The sequence below is a fragment of the Equus caballus genome, chromosome 16 (assembly GCF_041296265.1).
Source record: "Equus caballus isolate H_3958 breed thoroughbred chromosome 16, TB-T2T, whole genome shotgun sequence".
NCBI lineage: Eukaryota > Metazoa > Chordata > Mammalia > Perissodactyla > Equidae > Equus > Equus caballus.
In genome coordinates, this window is record NC_091699.1 from 46703375 (window position 1) to 46723181 (window position 19807).

Below are 19807 nucleotides of genomic sequence, written 5' to 3' on the forward strand. Positions count from 1 at the left end.
GGCTGACCAGCCCATGGTAACACAGTAAGGTCAGAGGGAGACCCAGTGCCCTGAGCACTGTGCCCATTGCCCACTGGTGCACAGAGGACACAACAGAAGAGTTGGGGCTCTTTGCTACCCTGAATTGTTCTGGAGCTTGCTGCCCGGGTACCCCTCTGGCCTTTCAGTTCATTCTTTCAGCCATTTGTTCACTCATCCACCAATTAGTCTATCAAAGATTGCGCCTCCTGAATGCAAGAAGTGAGGCCCAGCCCGGGAGAACTGTGTGTGCGTGATGGGGCGAGTCCTCACAGAGCAGAGTCCTCAGCCCAGCCCCACCTGCAGCCCTTCCAGCTTCTCCTGGAAGTTGCTCTGGTCCATGGTCTGGATTTTGTGGAACTTCTCCTCATCTTCAAGGTGCTGCTGCCGCACCATCTCTATCTGCCCGAGGATCTTAGAAGGCCAGTTGCTGGCAGCCCATCTGGATGCAGCAGGGGTGGGATTGGGGGGAACATCACAGCTGAAATCATGGGGTAAGCAGGCCAGGCAGGGGTGCCCAGGGTGAAGGGGAGAAAGGAGGAATCCAGGTGGGAGATGGAGCCAGCCAGGGTTGGATAACTGGGAAGTAGAAGCGAGCTGTGAGGCAGCCATTGCCACCGCCAGGATGGGCCTGCCTGGCAGAGGAGCCAGTCCCTGCCCTGGGATTGTGGTCTAGGAGCTGTGGTCAGCAACCAGGGAGATGCAGATCCAATGCACCCATGGCAGTGACGGAGCAAAGGGGAAACGGTGTGGGAAATGAGAGGAGTGATGCTGAGTTCTCCTCTTAAACCCCAGGATCTCAAGGGGCTTCACTTCAGATGAGGCAAAGTGACAGCCCCTAACCTGCATTTCCTTGGTGACCAGCCAGGGCTACTAGGCCAGCTTCTTTCATATCAGACCAACTCCCTTTGCCTGGCTGACATGGGGGCTCTGTGGGATTCAGAGATTCAGCTGGCCTAGGGATGCTGACCGTGGGGGAAGCCCACCCTGAACACTAGAAGGCCCTGTAAAGGTGGTGCCTTAAGTCTCCTGGGCAGGGATCCCAGGAGATGGTGCCAACCTCTCCCAGGCCCTGACATCCTGAAGGTACCCCTAGTCTGTGAGGCAGGGTGGGCAAGGGATCTCCGGGGGCCTCAGTAAGGCAGTCCCATCCTGAGGCCATTTCCCACAAGGCTCTTGAGCTGGGTGGGGACAAGTGCTCCTCCCCAGGGACTGCCCACCAGGCTGGGCTTTGCCTTCTCTCAGTGCTCCCCAGTGCCCCAAAGGGCCTCAACCACGAACAAGAGGATCCTAGGCCCAGCTGAATACGTGTATGTCAGGCTGGTGATGAGATAGAGAATGGAGACAGGGGCAGGGGAGCAGGGTCCTTAGGCCAAGAGGCCCAAATGATTTCCTTCTGCCCCATTGGCCACCTGGCCCTGGTCCGTGTGGAGCCATGGCCTCTGGCATCTTGGCAGGGAATTTCTGGTGTGACTGCACAGCCTGTGGCCGTGGGGATATTTGAGAGCCACTGCAGCTCGGTACTTCCTCCCCCGCCTTCTCCTATCTACCACCCAGCTGGGGTGGGGACCAAGCTCCCACTCACTTGTCATTGAAGTCATCTGTACTGAGGTTGTAAAGGAATTCATCCATGACCTGGTAGTCATCCATGACCTTCACAATCCGCTCCTGAATGGACAGGTGGTGATGAGAATGCGTGTGTGCCTGGGGGTGGACCAGCCTCCCCAAAGTGATTGGGTGCTAGGGAGAGGCTGCTCTCTTCCAGAGAGGGGAGACCTGGGGTGGGGGAGGAGGCATAGGGTCAAGTCCAGCACCGGGCTCAGGGCTCCAAAGGACATGGCAACCATACCTCCAACATCCAGCCCCCAACCCATAGCTTCCACCCTCCTGACTTCCTAGACAGCACAGCTTTGAAGCTCCACCATGGATCCAGCCTTCCAACCCCCCAAGCTCCACCTGTCCTCCATGTATCTACCTCACTTCCAGCCTCCTGGCTCCTGATCTCCCAGACCCCAGGCCCCAAATAACAGCCCTGTGCCTCCCACTCCCCTGCCCCCCAGGTACCCACCTGACCTCCAGCCACCAGGCTCCTGGACCCCGGCCCCAGGCCCCCGGCCCTCATGCACCCACCTTACCTGCAGCCCCACCAGCTTCTCGGGGATGCCTTTCATCCACTCACGAAGCTCAGCCAGCTCCTCGATGCTGTTGGGCTTCTCGTAGATCTTGCGACTGATGCTGCGGAACTCCTCACAGATCTGGCAGTGGGGGGAGGGCCCTGGGGAGGCTGTTTGCCCCTCCCTTGCTTTCCCTGGGGCCTGCTCCTCTTTCTTGGTCCCCAGTGTCTCCCAACAGGTAACTGCCCCCACCCTACCACATCCTGCAGCTGGCTAACTGGAGCACTGAGGCCTTACGGTGGGGTAAGAGTGTCACCTAGCACACTTCACCCTCCCCAGCCTCCTGTCGTCAGCCAACACACGCCCGGGTCCTCTGAAGCCTGCACGTGTACACCCTCATCTCTCTGAAATGATCCATCTCAGAGTATCCTTCGTGAGGGGTTCCCAGGTCTCTACAAGTCTCAAGGAGGAGGTAGCAGCCTCCCCTTCCTGGGACCTCCCATATCAGACAGCTCCCCAGACAGGCAGGGTCAAGGCAAGGTGATTTCCAGATCCTTCCATTGGCCTGGGCATCTGCAGACACCCCTAACCCTGCCTGGGGATATCTTGCTGGTGGGCGTTCACCATGTATGCACGCACGGGTGTGTGTATGGCTGTGGTCACGGGGGCTGGGCAAGTGGGCACTTACATCGTCCACCTCCTTGTGCAAGTTCTTGGCCAGGATGTCCAGCATGGAAGTGGCCAGTGCCTTGCGCTTCTTGGACAAGCTCTGCTTGACATTGTCAACGTTGATGTAGAAGGGCCCAATGATGATGCTGCTGGGCAGCGAGCTGTCCAGGATCTCTTTCTCCTGTAGGTGGGTGAGCACCACCTCCCTCACCACCTCAGCCAATGGGCAATGCGTCTGGTAGGCTCTGCAGACAGAGGATGATGAGAGGGTGGACGTGGGTCACACAGACACACAGACACACCTAGATGCACATACGCACTTGAGGAAGGTGGCAATGTCATTGTTGTTCAGCTCCAGGTACTTTCTATACTCCTTGGCATAGGCCTGCAGTGGGATCATGGCCTTGCGCATAGCATTGGCGATGATGGCTCTCAGCTCCTCCACTAGCGGTTCATGAAGCCCCACTGACTCCAGTAGGGGGTCGCCGCTGATAAAGATGTCCTCCATCACCAGCTGTGGAGCAAAGCAGGGGCAAGCGCAGAGCTGGATGAGCCACGGAGCAGACCGGCAGAGGGGTTGAAGACATGATCTGAAGACTGAGTGGACAGCAGTGTGGCCAAGCCCAGAGACCGTGGTGGGGGTAGGGGAGAGGGTCTGCTGCGGTGTCTCTCAGAGCGGGGCTGTGAACTCAAACAAGGCTAGAAGCCTTGTGAGGCCCACCAAGGGGCAACGTCTCCCTCTGCCTGTGCCTGACTCAGCCCAGTGCCAAGAAAGAGCAGACGGGTTCACCAGGTCCTGATGGCTCTGACTGACCAGCAAGGGAGACAAGAGAGAACTGGAGTTACAGAGGCTCCTAGGCCCAGAGGAGTGGGCTGTGTGCAGCTGTGGTCATGAGTGGGGACTTTTGACAAGGGGTCCCAACTGTGGAGGTAGGTCTGCGTCCACATCTTAGCCGAAGAGAGAGGACAGGAGCTGGGTGGGATCAAGAGGGTGGGACCTGGGTCAGACATGGCTGCGGCTAGAGTGGCCTAGTAAGCCCGGTTCCAGTCACAGTCCTGACACTTAGAAACTATGTGAGCTTAGGCTAAACTTCTCCAAGGCTGACTACAAAATAGGGATGTTGTGGTAAGGGCTAAATGAGCTATTCAAGAATTAAATGGCTGAGCACACTGCCAGCCAGATGGGAGGCCCATGATAAAGCTGAACTGCTCTAATTCTCGTGGCAGCACCCTGCAGCACAGGTAGCCACTAGGGCCCGGTCAGCAGGTGCCCCGGGCCTCAAGCTGTGGCTATACCTTCTCCAGCTGGGGCACCGCGTGGGTGGCCAGGATGCCCTTGTCGAAGAGGTTCAGCAGAGATGTCTCGAACTGCTCCAGTGGTGTGCTGTAGTGCACCCCCGAGCTGTCCAGCACTAGGTCCACGATGAACAGGGGATTCTTCCGGGGCCTGTCGGGGGAAGGCTTGGCTGTCCGTTGGCAGGGGCCTGAGGAGGCCTCTGAGCAGCAGACCCATCCCTCTGCCCTTCTGGCCAGCATGATGGCTCTCGACCTTCTCCATGCACGAGACTCGCCTCCTCCCTCCTCCCAGAAACCTCCAAGTTACTAGAGAGAAAGACCCAGACTAGCCAAACAAGCTCCTCTCTTCCTGCCACTTGCCCAAAGGTCCATGGGCACCAGGGAGAGGGAGGACTCCCATGCAGTCCTGAGGTCATCAGGGCAGGTTTGCCAGACCCTGGGCACTGTGGCCCCCATGCTCTCCCTGGGAGCCCACCATCCTTGGCTTCAGGATGCCTGCTACTACACACCAACAACCCTCAAGCCTGGATGCCAGTTGAGGCCTCCTCCCTGTGCTCTGGATTGCCACCCACCCACTCACCCAGACCTCTAATGGGCATTTCAAACATTCCATGTCCCCTAACTCCCGCCAGTTTCCCCCAGGGCTCGGTACTAGGGGCGACCCCGGGAGTTAGCCTTGTCTCCTCCCTCTCCCTTTACACATCCTCCTGCAGCCAGGCCCACAGCACTGCTGCCCGTGCACTGCTCCAAATCTGCCCCACCAAGTCCCAGCTCTATCACCCCTTGTCTAGACAATGGCAAGAGTCTGACTTTTCTTCTGCCTCACTTGTCCCCACAAATCCAGAGCATCATTTTGGAATGTGAATCAGATCATCCCTCCCGTCTAATGGCTGCTGACCACATTAAGAATAAACCCAGCTCCTGACCGCAACCCCAGGAGGCTCTGAGTGATCTGGCCTGGTCCCTGCTGGCCCTCCATGTCCCCGTGACCAGCCCTGCCTGCCGCCCCACTCCAGTCATACCTGCAGGCCTTTCCTTCCTTGGCTGTTCAGAGTTCTTGCTGCGCCCCTAACCCTGTGCCTCTGCACGTGTTGATCCCCACCCCCATCTCCTCACAGCCGGTTTCCTCTCAGTCTCAGGTCTTGGCTCAGATGCCACCTCCTCCCTGATGCCCTAGCAAAGCAGCCCCGCCCCAGGTCTGTCACAGCCCCTGCCAAGATCGGCCATGGCTATGCCTATTTTTTATTTCCTTGCTGTCTGTTCCCCTGTGAGAGCAGGTGCCCTGCCTCTATTGTTCCCCTAGAACCCTGCCTGGCTCACGGCAAGTGCTCAAAGAATATTTCTCAACTGAGTAACTCAATGACTGACTGTGAGAATGAAGGTCACCAGAAGAAATGCAAGCCAGAGCTGGTGGGACATTCCCCAGCAACCAGGATGGGAGCGAGGCTCTCCCTGCTGTCTGGGACCTGGCGGTGCTGGGCACCTTGACCCTGGCTGCCCTGGTGCTCCTCTCCTGCACCACCCTAGCCACTGGGGCCTGGCAAGGAATAGTTCTGGTGACAACAGGTGCTCTGCCCAGCCGGGCCCCACCTGTAGGGGCTGTTTATGAGGTCCTCGCCCCAGACCATGGCATCAGTGCAGTCAAGCACGCTGCAGCAGGCGTCGCTGATGAACTGCGAGAAGCTGGCCAGTGAGTCCTGCACCAGGAAGCGCAGCGTGTCCTGCAGCATGTACTTGATCAGCTCCATCAGCTTGCGCAGCTTCGACATGAGGTACACCTCCCAGTTGTTCTCGTAGAGGTTGTACCAGCCCTTGCTCATGTCGCGCAGGCTGCTGCGCATGGCCACCTTGAGGGTGCTGATCCAGGTGTCCTTGAGGAACATCTGCACCTGGAGTAGCCACAAGTGGCATCACATGGCCACCCCAGGGACCCCACCACCACAGGTGCCATGCTCGGGGACTCTATGCACCAGGGTGCTGGGGTGACCTTAGGGCTCAGCTGATCACAGAGGGACTTCCCCAACCCCAACTTACCGTCAAGCCCTACCAACCAACACCTTCCTGTGACCCCGGGGGCCAGGGCTGCTGTGGGGGAAGAAGAGAGGGAGGGGCAGCAGAAGCAGGGCTTTCCCTCCAGCCAAGGGAGAGACACAGAGACACAGAGACACAGGGAATGAGGCAGAGGGAGAAGCAGACTGGAGCAGAGAGGCAGACAGAGGGGAGGCTTTTCTCCTAGGCCATCTGGCAGCTGTCTCCCATGAAGCTGCACCCCTCCTCCCTCACACCCCAATGCTCAGGTAGATATGAGGGTGCATACGGTTCCTGCTCCCCTTTCCAAGACAAGGGGTCTGCGTCAGCCACCAGGGTTGGGGTGAAAAGTGACTAGAAAGGGAGCCTACCCTGGTTCTCCCTTTCTCTGTAAGATGAGCCATGCCCCTTGGCGCCCACCCCAGCTTCCCACAGGTCTAGGAAGAAGTGAGGCTTGGTTTTAAGGAAAGCAGGGGCTCGCAGCCTCACGGCTAGCTTATCGACCCCGGCTTCCCTGGGGGCCCCAAGTTTGTGCCTGTCAGCTCCAAGGCCCTGGCCTGTGTGCCACTCCTCTGTGCCCTTGATGCCCACGCACCTGGGAGAAGGTCTGTGACTGGATCTGCTCGAACTCTTCCAGGCGGCTGTACTTGGAGAGGTTCGAGTGGAACAGGGACATGGCAGTCACCTTGTTGCACTCGGCCCGCACCTTGCTGAGGGCCGTGATGACCTCCGACCGCGTGAGAAGGGACACGAAGGTGAAGTCCTCCTTCTGCTCCCGGAAGGGGTACTTGGGGACACTCACCAGCCCTGTGTGCATGGGTGTCAAGGGCCAGTGTCAAATCGGCCTGCAACACACCAGGGTCAGGACAAATCTACAGGGTACTGGTGGAGGGACACAACTCCTGCCTCCTCCCCAGAAGAGACACCCATGTCCCCAGAACCTCTTTTCCCATGGCCTGCCAGAATGGCCCTAAGCCCCCGCAGTGAGGTGCTCGCCCTGGAGCGAGTGAACGAATTCCCTCCAGGCCCTTCTGGGTCACAGACGCCTTTGAAGTGGGGGAGAAGCGCAGACCCTCTCCTCATCCACTCCCGCCCACTCTGCACACAACCCCTGAGGCCCACCTGGGGCCTGCTCTGGAGAACCAAAAAAGGAAAATGCGGGCACAGCGCCCTCAGAGCGCCCGCTGTCCATGCTCCAGCCTGGCTCCCTGCGTCCGGGAAATGAAATTACCAGAGATGGGGGAGCCCAAGCAAAGGGGACTCCAGGGGGCCCAGTGTCCTACTCCAAGACTCAGTCTGTCTCTTGTCAAATGGGGCTGCAGCAGTGCCCACTTATTCTTGCTACTGGAGGAAGAAAGGGCTAGATGTCCCTACGTGAGATGAGCAGAGCCCTTCCATCCACTTCCAAACAATCGCATCCCTGATACACAGTGACCTTGTACTTCTGCACCACTCAGACTGCTATTTTTTTTTAAAAAGCCTTCTTCTACCCACCCCCCTCTCTGCCCCAGCTCTCCAGGTTGGGAAAAGAAGGGGGATGAACGCAGGGGACGGGATAGGTGCAGGTGAGCATCGGAGGGCCAGACGGGTGGCCATGGGCCTGCCTTTGTCTAACTACCTCACCTTGCTTGGGCACCTTCTCCTCCTCCTTCTTTGGCAGGGTCACGTAGGAGAACGTGTCGGGCTTGGAGGCAACAATTTGGTCAAAGTTGATCTTGTTCATGCTGCGCTCATAGTCCAGGTTCACTTCTCTGGAGAGACTGCTGAGGTGCTCCAGAACCCTGCCCATGTGGACCAGAGACGGAGGAGTCAGAGGGGCTCCACACACCGTGTCACCCCCACGCTGTGGGCTGGCTGGGGCCCAAGCTCTGCTCTGGCATGGGCCTGGGGACATGAGTTTGGAGTGAGTTTGGAGCCTCCCCTCTGGATTCACAGGCACACCTCCCACCTGGCCCCAACCATGAACCTTCATTCCCCTTGTTCCCTGCCTCTTTCATGCCACCCCCTTCTATCACATCAGTCCCTGAGTCTGCTCATTTTGCCTCTCAATTCTCAGTGTCATCCTAGCGCAGCCCACCATCCCTGCCTGGTCCCCTCACTCCCACCTCTGCCCATTCCAATCTACTCTCCACAAATCTCAAATCTGTTCACACCCTTCTCTTGCTTAAAATCCATTCCTGGGTCCCCTGGATCCTAGGATAAAGCCAAACCTCTTTCTGGGACCCAAGAGGTCCTTCTAACTGGTTCTTGCCCCTCCTTACCCTCCTCTCAGGCCATTTTCCTGTTTCCAGCCAGCTCCAGCCACAGGCAGCCCCACTGAGTTCTGGAGTCACTGAACCCTCACTCACCTCCGAGTCTTTGCACATACTGTTACCTCTGGTGGCCACATTTGGATCCATTCAGCCCCTACGTCTGCCTGACCAGCCCAGGCTCCTCCCTTGGAGTTTCCTTCCCCAGCATATTTTGCCCTCTCTGGATGAGGGTGGGCCCCATTTACGCTACCAAAGTGCTTCCCTTGTCTCAACACTCCTGCTCCCTGCTGGTGAGTGAGCACAGGGTGAGGGACAGTGTATGTGTGTCTGGGAGGGGCTGTGTCCAGCTCATGGTCATTTCTACAGAGCCTTGCACAGGGCCTGGCATTCTAAGGGGGGTTGGATGCACACACAAAGAGAGGAAGGAAAGTATGCCCATGGCTCAGAGTTGCATGTGACCAGCAGTGAAGAAGGCCTTGGCAGGAGGTGACCATGCCACCTAGGAGCCCCCCTCTTGTCCTGGGCATCCTCTACTGAGGCCCTGGCCCGCAGCTCTCTTTCTGTGCTTCTCTGTTCCCCAGGCCAGCAGGCTCAGTTCAAGTGCCAATTCCTGCAAGAAGCCATCCCCGACTTTCACCTCCTGGCTCTGGGCTTCAATTACCCCCTACATCCTCACCTCCCTGGTTCTCACATCCCAGCTAGGGTGTGGAAGCAGGCGGCATGGATCATGAGGGCAGCGCTTGGTGATCTGGCCATTCACGAACAGAGCGAGTGGGGGCAAGTGGCTCAGTCCGCCGCACCTCAGGCTCCTCCTTGGGAAATGGCGAGGTGACAGCACCTGCCTGGAAAGAGTGGTGGGGCTGCCCCTGGGAGGCCCTGAGCCCAGGGCCCGGTGCCCAGCTGACTCCTACTGAGGGGCTGCTGGATAAACACAGTGAGGTAGTGAAGATACTAGAAGTCAGTTGTGGAGTACTCAGAGAAGCCTCTGTCCTCCAAACTGGCCACTCAGACACTTCGTCCAACATCTAGCTCAGCCTCTCCAGAGCCTGGCCACCAGCCCCTGCTCTGCACCAGTGCTTTGTTCCTGATTGGGAATGTACCCATTTTCCGTTGTTCATGCCGTCCCTGGGAGGCCAGGGCAGGCTCCAGAGCAGCAGAGGTAGGGGGCAGGGAGCCCTGGGCCTGGAAGCACTGGGGCCTGCCCACTCACTGCCTGCACCCCTGTACTGCCCTGTAGCTCATGGCCCCACAGAGGACACCTGTCACTGAGCTCCTTCACTTTCACTTAGCAAATGTTTACTGGGTGCCAATAACGTGTCCACACCTGGAAGGTGCTGAGAACTCAAGGGGAGCAAGGTGGATGTGACATCATGACTGAGCCCAAGGGTGGGTGGCCCCAGGTGACTGGGCTCTGAGATCTGGAACCACTAGCCCAGGGCAAGCCTGCACACCATCTCCACTCTCCTCACAGAGGCAGACCCCTTGAAGGCATTGCCTCCATTCATTTATTGTTGTTCCCTCAACCAGAATCTTCTTCTCCTCTTACTTTTTTAGGCCTCAGCTCAAATGTTATCACCCCAGTGAGGCCTTCTCTGACCACCTAGGTAAAGTAGCCCCTCCAAGACATGAGACATCTCTATTCCCTTATTCTGCTTTGTCTTCACAGTACCTCTCAGCACCCCAAATCACTGAGCTTTTTCACTGTCTTCCTGGCTAGACTGAGAGCCGCAGGAAAGTAAGCCCTTTGTTGAGTTTGCTGCTGTGCCCCTCTGCCTGGCACAACGTGGATATTTCCCACGCACCTGACTGGTTGCCCACCTGACATCCATTTTCCCCTAATTGTACCTCACTTTTGTTCCAGAAGTCACTCCTTTCTCACTTGACTTAGGGGAAGATGACACACCCCCAGCTCCAGGGGTATAGTCTCAACTAGTCTAAGCTGACCATGGTGGACCTTGCCTTGACTGTCAACTGACTTAGGAGCGGGAACGTGATCCAGTTACGATCAATGACTGTTGCAGAGATATAAAATCAAGCCCCCTTGTCCTGTCCGCTTCAGGATAAATTCAGTGGTGTCATTCACGTTCCAGAGTTCCCACAGGATCAGAGGCTAGACCTCTCCTAAAACTACATCTTTGCCTAGCTACTTCCTCCATCACATCCCACTTCCTTCACTCCTTTATAGATTTCTCCTGAAAGGACTTCATCAATGAATCACTTGTACAAGAATCCCCAAAACAGGCTCTGCTTCTAGAAAATTCAATCTACGCAGGACTCAGTGGTCTGGACCTTGCGGTTCTGAAACTGTTGCTGCCATCCTGCCTGAAGATGAAGCCAGCACGCCGTGGAGAAAGAGCCCTGACGAGCCAAGCTGGGGACGTCGTGCATCAGACTTCTTGTTACAGGTCAAGTAGTGCACTCCCCTGCTGTCTAAGCCTCTCTGAGCCCAGCATATTTGTCGCACATAGCCAAAAACATCTAAATGATATAAACCCCAAGAAATGGAATTCTGGACAACCAAGGAGATGGTGGCTATGTCAATTCAAATCTCCTGGCACATCCTCAAAAAAAAAAGAAAAAAAAGAAAAGCAAGAACAAGTAACACTATCAAAACCCACACCTTTATCATAACTAGAATAAAGAGAATGCCCAACTTCACATTATCTTAAGTAATAATCTTTATCTTTATAAAGATTATTAAAAATAAAAATATCTTTAAGTTGGAAAATAAACACCAACTCCCAGAGAGCTATCGCTCCCCGTCCTGCTGCAAACCTTCACGGAGAACAAGGGCAGTCTGAGCAGAACTGCAGAAGGGAGGGGTGGCAGCCCTGAGACTGATCTAAAATCCTGCCAGAAAGAGAAAGTCCACCCGAATGCAAAAATCCTGCACAAGAGTCCTGGTGAATCAGAGCACGTACTATGAGGAAGGGGTTCACACGCACGCATTCAAGGAGGCATTCTTTGAAAGGAACGGCTTATGAGGGGGAGGGAAAAGGAAGAAAGAGGAGTCTTTTGGGGATTGGAGGATGCTGGGGAAAGAAGCAAATGTGCAAACTGCAAGGGAAGAGAGAACAAAAAACTTTTAGGACACACAACCCCTGTCCCCAACACGCACGCATGCGCACACACACACACACACACACACACACACACACACACACACACAGAATCCGTTAAAAAAAAAAAAAAAAAACAGTTTGCTACATTAACAGAAGAGGGCGCCCTGAAACAAGGAATCATGTAAATCATCCTGAATCCAGGAAATGAATAGGTGAAAGTAGACTACGTTTCTATAAGGTTACTATAAGGAAGAGAGAACACCTTAACTGATGGAAATTCTCATCTTCCCCTCAAAAAAGAAACAAAAACAAAGCAGAAACAAACTAACACAACACTTCAAACAAAGGAAAAAACACCTTGAATCAGAAATTGGGGAATAAAACACAGAAATGGGCAAACAGCAGGAAGAAAAGGAAAGCCATTCTATTGAGCTCAGGGAAGAAAAAGAAGAAACAAAATTATCTCAGGAAGGAAGGCTAAATTACAAGGTGCCCAGGGAAGAAGAGAGTCAAATAAAAAATGTACGAAAGTACTTTGAAGAAAGGCAGGAATGACCAAGAGAATGAAAATGAGAAAAAGAAAGAAATAAAAAGGGTCAGAAAGTGGTTGAATTAGAACTGGGCAAAGAAGAAGCAAGATAGATAGGTTGATTGATAGAGATAGAAATAGAGATATACAATGGAATCTCTGATGAAGAAAAACAAAACAATGGAACAGAACTAATATTTAAAACTATAATTCAAGAGAAATTTTCAGAAATAAAAGAATATCTGAATCTATTGACCCAGAATGATCGGCTCTGAGACACACCCTAGTAAAATGATTAGACTTTAAAGATTAAAAAACAAAAAAATCCCCAAGGCCTCCAAGCAAAAAAATCAAACAACTTACAAAGGAAGGGAAGTTAACTGGCATCAGACTTCTCAAAAGCAACACGCAAAGCAAAGCAACAAAAGAAAAGCATTTAAAAAGACACTGAGGGGGCCGGTCCCGTGGTGGCATAGTGGTTAAGTCTGACAAACTCCGCTTCCACAGCCCAGGTGCATCAGCCCAGATCCTGGGTGCAGACCTACACCACTTGTCAGCCATGCTGTGGCTGTGACCCACATACAAAATAGAGGAAGATTGGCACTGATGTGAGCTCAGGGTGAATTTCCCACACCACAAAAAAAAATAATAAATAAAAATAAAACTCAAGGGATAAAAATGTGAATCAACAATTTTATATCTAGTCAAGTTGTCCTCCAAGTTTTAAACACACCAGAACTCTAGGAACGCTATAGCCTTGAGCCCTTTATGAGGAATCTACTAGAAGATGAGTTTCATCCAACTAAGAGATTGATGAGGTTCAGGATACACTACCCTCCAAACACAGGCACCTCAGCATATGTAACATTTTAAGCTGAAGGAATTCAAGAAACAGCAGGTGCAGGAACGACTGTTTGCCCTTCCCCTGAAGCAGGTCGTAAGATCCTCACGGAGAGGCACTCTCCCTATACCTGGAGGAAAGGGACATCCTTAGCTCCGAGATGGAGGGACACCAAGAGGAATCAGAACGAACAGGCCTTGCTAAGTTTTCCCCACGTTACTACCCTCAGCTCATATTCTTTTGTCCTATCACATTTTTCCACGACTTCCACTCTTCATCAAACCTAGCACAAAAACATTCAGGTTTAACCTCTTAGGTTTTTATTTCCTTCTGAATGCTTCCATGTCCAGTAAAACATATTAGATAAATTTGTAGCTTTTCTCTTGTTAATCTGTCTTTTGTTATAGAGCCCCAGCAAGAAGCAAGAAGGATATAAGAAAAAAGGATTTTTTTCCCTCCTCTACAAGATGATAGGGGAAACTTCAGAAAAAAGATTAATAATATTTAACTGTAGATTTAAGACTAAAACAAAGGTAGAGATGAGAATGGAAGAATATTATGTTAAAATATTAAGTAGAAAAAAGCAACTGAAAATGGGAGGAGGAAGGAATGAGGAAAGCAGAATCAAATTAAGGATTGTTACACAGGAACTAGACAGCAGTTGGAGGACACCACTGAACACTGGTGACGGGGATAATAAAAGATTAAACAGGGGAGTAGCAGATCATAGGCACTGTAAGAGGGAGAAGCACAAAAGCAGCCACTAAAACAAAGGTATGAACCTTCCTAAACGCCAAAAGAAACTTAAAAAGTAAAAGAACAAGCGGCTGGCCCCGTGGCCGAGTGGTTAAGTTCGCGCGCTCCGCTGCAGGCGGCCCAGTGTTTCGTTGATTCGAATCCTGGGCGCGGACATGGCACTGCTCATCAGACCATGCTGAGGCAGCGTCCCACATGCCACAACTAGAAGGACCCACAACGAAGAATATACAACTATGTACCAGGGGGCTTTGGGGAGAAAAAGGAAAAAAATAAAATCTTTAAAAAAAAAAAGTAAAAGAACAAAGAAAATACATCATGTAGAGAAAGTAACACAGCACTGTATTATAATACTCATAATAGTTATAGATCAAACACATCAGCTATGTCAATAATTATGAATGGGCTTACCTCATTTAATACAAGAGAAAGATTTTTAATTTGACTCACAAAGTAAGATCCGACTGTATGCTGGTAACAAGAGACCTATCTACACAAATTAATGCAAAAAGGCTAAAAACAGAGGGACGGGCAAACATGCATGAGGAAAATGGAAATAACAAAAAAGCCAGGTTATGATTCTGACAGCAAACTGAGTAAAATTCAGGGCAAAAAGCATTAGACCTGGTCAAGGACACTTTACTGCTAAAGCTGCAATTCATGATGATAATATAACACACTCCTCTGGGTGGACAAAAGTAAGTGAGGTTAGAGAAGACCTCAAGCACATAGTCAGAAAGGTAGATTCTATGGAATATGTGTGTACATAAAACATTTATACCCTAATAATAGGGATACACCACTTCTTAAGTGCAAATGGGACATTCACAAAAAGTGTTACATGTTAGGTCACAAAGAAAACATCAGCAAGTTCTATATAGTAGAAGTATTATAATAACACTCTGATCTCAATGCAATAAAAGCAGAAATTCTTAAGAAACAATTTTAACAATGCCTTTCCACATGGAAAATTTTTAAATCTTATATTAAACAACTCTTTAACGAAATGGGAAATACAAACCCAATTTTTGGAATTAAAAAAAAATGAAATACTGGGGCCAGCCCAGTGGCATAGTGGTTAAGTTCATGCACTCTGCTTCAGCAGCCTGGGGTTTGTGGGTTCAGATCCTGGTTGCAGACCTACACACTGCTCATCAAGCTATGCTGTGGCAGCATCCCACAAACAAAGTGGAGGAAGATGGGCACAGATGTTAGCTCAGGGCTAATCTTCCTTACCAAAAAAAAAGGAAGGAAGGAGAAGAAATACTACATATCAGAATCTGCAGACTACTTTTAAAGTGGTTATTAGAAGAACGGTCATAGCCTTAAACCCATTTATCAATAAGAATAAAAATAAGTGAATTAAATTCCTAATGGATGCACACACACACACACATCCACAGACAAACTATAAACATAACATAAGCCAAAAGAAGGCATGGGGAAGGAAATAATGAAAAAGTAAAAGTAGAAATTAATGAGGTAGATATAAAACAGTTGGTTAAATTAATAAATCTAAATTCTACTTTTTTTAAATTAACGAACCAAACAAATCATTAAGTAATTTAATAAAGCAAAAAAAGGAAGAGAGCACAACTCTACAAAATAAGAAGTCACATGGGGAAGTCAACATTGAAAGAGAAGGAAATTTTAAAATCATAAGAGACTACGTGGCGTAATTCTTTGCAAGTATTCTTTAAAATCAAGATAACATGGATAATTTTCTAGAGAAACAAGCTATACCAAAATTGATCCCATTAGAAATAAGAAAGCTTAAATAGACCAATTTCTGTAGAAAAATAGATAAAGTTACAGAGGAACTATGCACAAAAAGCACCATGTCCAAATGGTTTCACTGGGAAATAACCAGACAGACCCAATGCAACATAAATTGTTCCAGGGTAATGAAAATGAAGGAAAATACCAAAACTCTTTTTATGAAGCAACTATAACTTTGCTTCAAACTTGATAAAGACAGTGCCAAAAAACTACAGACCAACATCACTTACATCAATGTGAAATTTCTAAAGACCACATTAACCAACAGAATGCAGTACCACATTAAAAAAATGATACACCATGGCCAAGAGGGATTTATTAAAGGAATACAAGGTTGTTTCAATATTAGGAAATCAGTTAATATAAGACATTATGTTAATACATCTAAGGAAACAAATCATATGGTTATCTCCATAGGTACTTAAAAAGTCTGTGACAAAAAAAAAACACTTAAGAAAATAGAAATCAATGGACAGGTTATTAAATAAATAAAGTCCTAAAGCTAGTATTTTCTTAAGAAGGGAAACACTAAAGGTATTTCCACCAACATTAGGAATAAAGTAAGGATGACTACCATCTCCACTACTACTTAATATTGTACTGGAAGGATTAGAAAATGCAACTAGACAAGAGAAAGTAATTAGGGGAATAAGAACTGAAAAAGAATAAGTGAAACTATCTCTACTCACAGATAATATGTACTTAAAAAGCCCTAGAGAATCAATGATAAAACAAACTCAAACATTAGATGATTTCAATAAGGTAACAGGATATTAAATTGGGATAAAGAAACCAATAGACATAATAGGAGAGAAAATCCTATTTATAATAGAAACAAAGAAGATAAAATACTTAAGAAATATGCAAAATCTATATGAGAATAGCTTGGAAGCACTCCTGAAAGACACAAAAGTAGACTTGAACAAACGGATGAATGTTTTTTATTCTTGGATAGGACAATTCAAGATCTTAAAGACGTTGGATGTACCTAAGATAATTTTAAAATATAATGAAATCCTAATAAAAATAGGAAGTATTTTTAAAATAGAGCTAGACAAGTTGATACTAAAGCTCACATGGGAAAATAAGTATGCAAATCCCTATCAAAATCCCAACAACATTTTTACAGAAATAGAAAAAAATCCATCCTAAAATTCGTATGGAATCTCAAGGGACTCCAAGCAGCCAAAACAATCTTGAAATTGAAGAACAAACTGAAAGGACTTACACTTCCTGATTTCAAAACTTACTACAAAGCTGCAGTTATCAAAACAGTGTGGTACTGGTATAAAGAGAGACATATGGACCAATGGAGAGGAATAGAGAGTTCACAAATAAATCCTCAAATACATGGTCAAATGATTTTCGACAAGGGTGCCAAGACCACTTAATGGGTGAAAAGACAGTCTTTTCAACACATTGTGCTGGGAAAGCTGGATATCCACGTGCAAAAACTGAAATGGGACCATACCATATACAAAATTATCTCAAAATGGATCAAAGATCAAAATGTAAGAGCTAAAACTATAAAACTCTAAGAAGAACACATAGGAAGAGGCTTCATGACATTGCATTTGGTAATGATTTCTTGTATATAACACCAAAGGCACAGGCCGACAAAAGGAAAAACAGACAAATTGAAATTCATCAAAATGAAAAATTTGATGTCCTAGTGACACAAAGGACACTATCCGACAGAATAAAAAGGCAACCCACGGAATGGGAGAAAATATTTGCAAATCGCCTATTCGATAAGGGATTAACATCCAAATATACAGAGAATTCCTAAAACTCAACAACAAAAAACAAACAACTGGATTCAAATGTAGGCAAAGGACTTGAATAGACATTTCTCCAAGGAAGGATATACAAATGGCCAATAAGCACATGAAAAGATGTTCAAAATCACTAATCATTAGGGAAATGCACATAAAAACCACAATGAGATACCACTTCACATTCATAAGGATGGCTATTATAAAGGAAAAAAAAACAAACAGAAAATAACAAGTGTTGGTAAGGATGTGGGGAAATTAGAACACTGGTGCCCTCCTGGTGGGAATGTAAAATGGTGCAGCTACTATAGAAAACAGGATGATAGTTCCTCAAAAAATTAAAAATAGGGCTTTGTATACGTTGCCCGCACCACCTGGAGATGCCCCGGGCACCAGGCACCACCCCGCCATGGTCAACCTCACCCTTGTTCTTCCAACATTTGCCATCGACTGTGAGCCCTTGGGCTGTATATCTTCAAGCTGTTTGCAGACAAAATTCCAAAGACAGCAGAAAACTTTCATGTTCTAAGCACTGGGGAGAAAGGATTTGGTTATAAAGGTTTCTGCTTTCACAGAATTATCCCAGGGTTTATGGGCCTGGGTGGTGACTTCATATGCCACAATGGCACTGGCAGCAAGTCATCTACAGGGAGGAATTTCATCCTGAAGCATATGGGTCCTGGCATCTTGTCCATGGCAAATGCTGGACCCAACACAAATGGTTCCTGGTTTTTCATCTGCACGGCCAAGATTAAGTGGTGGGGTGGCAAGCATGTGTTCTTTGGCAAGGGGAAAGAGGGCGTGAATACCGGGGAAGCCATGGAGCACTTTGGGTCCAGGAATGACAAGACCAGCAAGAAGCTCACCGTTGCTGACTGTGGACAACTATAATAAACTTGACTTGTCCTGTAACGTAACCAGCAGACCTTTCCTTCTGTAGCTCAGGAGAGTATCCCTCACTCCCATCTGCCCTCAATCACCTATGAACTTGGCGCTCTCACTGCAGTTCTTTGAGTTCCACATTTTCCTTATCCCTCTGCAAGTCTAGCTGACTTGCAGAGTTTAGTTTGTGATTAAGAAACAAAAACTATACAACAAAAATAGAATTCCCATATTATCTAGCAATTCTACCTCTGGTATATACCCAAACGAATAGAAAGGAGGGACATTAAGGGAGATTTGTATACCCATTGTCACAGCAACATTATTCACAATAATCAAAAGATAGAAACAAGCCAAGTGCCCACTGATGGATGAATGGATAGACAAAATGTGGTATACTCATATAATGGGAAATTATTCAGCCCTAAAAAGGAAGGAGATTTTGACACATACCACAACATGGATGAACCGTGAGGATATTATGCTAAGTAAAATAGGCCAGTTGCAAAAGGACAAATAGTATATGATTCTACACATATGAGGTACCCAGATTAGTCAAATTCATAGAGACAGAAAGTAGACAGGTGGTTTCTAGGGGCTGGGGAAGAGGGAATGGTGAGTTAGTGTTTAATGGGCACAGAGTTTCAATTCTGCAAGATTAACAAAGTTCTGTGGATGGATGGTGGTGATGGTTGCACAACGATGCGAATGTACTTAATGCCATTTTAAGCGAGCTGTACACTTAAAAGTGGTTAAAATGATAAATTTCATGTTATGTATATTTTACCACAACTTTTAAAAATGTGGATTGATTTCCAGAATGTATTGTAAGTAAAAAAAGCAAAGTGCAAAAGAATATCTATAGTGTGGTACTCTTCATGTAAGAAAGAAAGAGGTATAAGAAAATATACATGTGTCCGCTCATTTGTGCACAAAAAATACAGAAAGGATAAATCAGAAGCTAGTGATACTGGTTACCCATGGGCATGCAGTGGGAACAGACAAGAAAAGGTGGGAGATGTGAATAGGACAGAATGAATAGGAGTGGAGAAGACAGATGTCTGAGTATACCTTTTTGAGTAATATATTTTATACATATATATTATCTATATAGAGAGAAATATATAATATGTATCTATATTAAATATACTGAGCATATATATACATTATATATACAACGTATATAATAATACATATTAGATAAAATATGTATAGACATTCAACATACATAAAATAAACGGACCAAGCTGTATTTCACCAAATGAACATATCCAACTGAAGTGGGTGGGAGGAACTAAACCAAGTAACTTTTGAAAATGGTATTTGGCTAAAGAGAAAAAGAACACTAAACAAATAAAGTCTACTTAGCAGGGTTTTTCTCCTAAAGGGTATAAATTAGCAATTTGAAACTACTTTCTGTGTATTGTAGGACTGAGCAAATAAGTAAACATACTATGAACAATGGGAGCCAGTTTTCTTCTGGAGAGAGAGGTAACAAATACGTATAAGTGAGAATGAGTACTGCAGTGTTAGTCAATTTGAAGGTATCAGCATGAACTCATGGTTTTTAACAGATAGATCAACAGAAAGATATAGAAACAGACACGGATGTGTGTGGAAGTTATATGAAATATAAGGCAATGTGATGTAATATAATAATAATGTAATATAATGTAATAGTGTATATATTTCTCAGATTTGTTTGGTCTAAGAGCCTCAAAACAATGATTTCCCAGCAGCAATGAGCACATCTAATGCCCAGATCTTGGCTTCTACATACCATTTCCCACCAAAAGGAATCAGGAC

The 19807-nt window shown here is 48.1% G+C and overlaps 1 protein-coding gene and 1 pseudogene across 10 annotated transcripts in view; one reads left to right on the plus strand and one right to left on the minus strand.

Moving 5' to 3' along the window:
* The window catches only part of DNAH1 (dynein axonemal heavy chain 1), a 77996-nt gene that overhangs the window by 44421 nt on the left and 13768 nt on the right, over nt 1–19807 (minus strand). For 9 of the 10 annotated variants that reach the window (XR_011426872.1, XR_011426871.1, XM_070237451.1 and 6 more), the window contains 9 exons: nt 7749–7906; nt 6721–6932; nt 5688–5986; nt 4098–4248; nt 3122–3315; nt 2821–3046; nt 2154–2273; nt 1604–1686; nt 319–460 (listed from right to left, as the gene is read on the minus strand). Coding sequence is in view for 8 of the 10 variants with exons in the window: in XM_070237451.1 (XP_070093552.1) it covers nt 319–460; nt 1604–1686; nt 2154–2273; nt 2821–3046; nt 3122–3315; nt 4098–4248; nt 5688–5986; nt 6721–6932; nt 7749–7906 (1585 nt within the window). In the remaining 2 variants the exon portion in view is untranslated. Of the gene's footprint in view, nt 1–318; nt 461–1603; nt 1687–2153; nt 2274–2820; nt 3047–3121; nt 3316–4097; nt 4249–5687; nt 5987–6131; nt 6183–6720; nt 6933–7748; nt 7907–19807 lie in introns of those variants that run through there. The other variant, XM_070237454.1, reaches the window with a different exon arrangement.
* On the plus strand, nt 17529–18010 carry LOC100630730 (peptidyl-prolyl cis-trans isomerase A pseudogene; annotated as a pseudogene).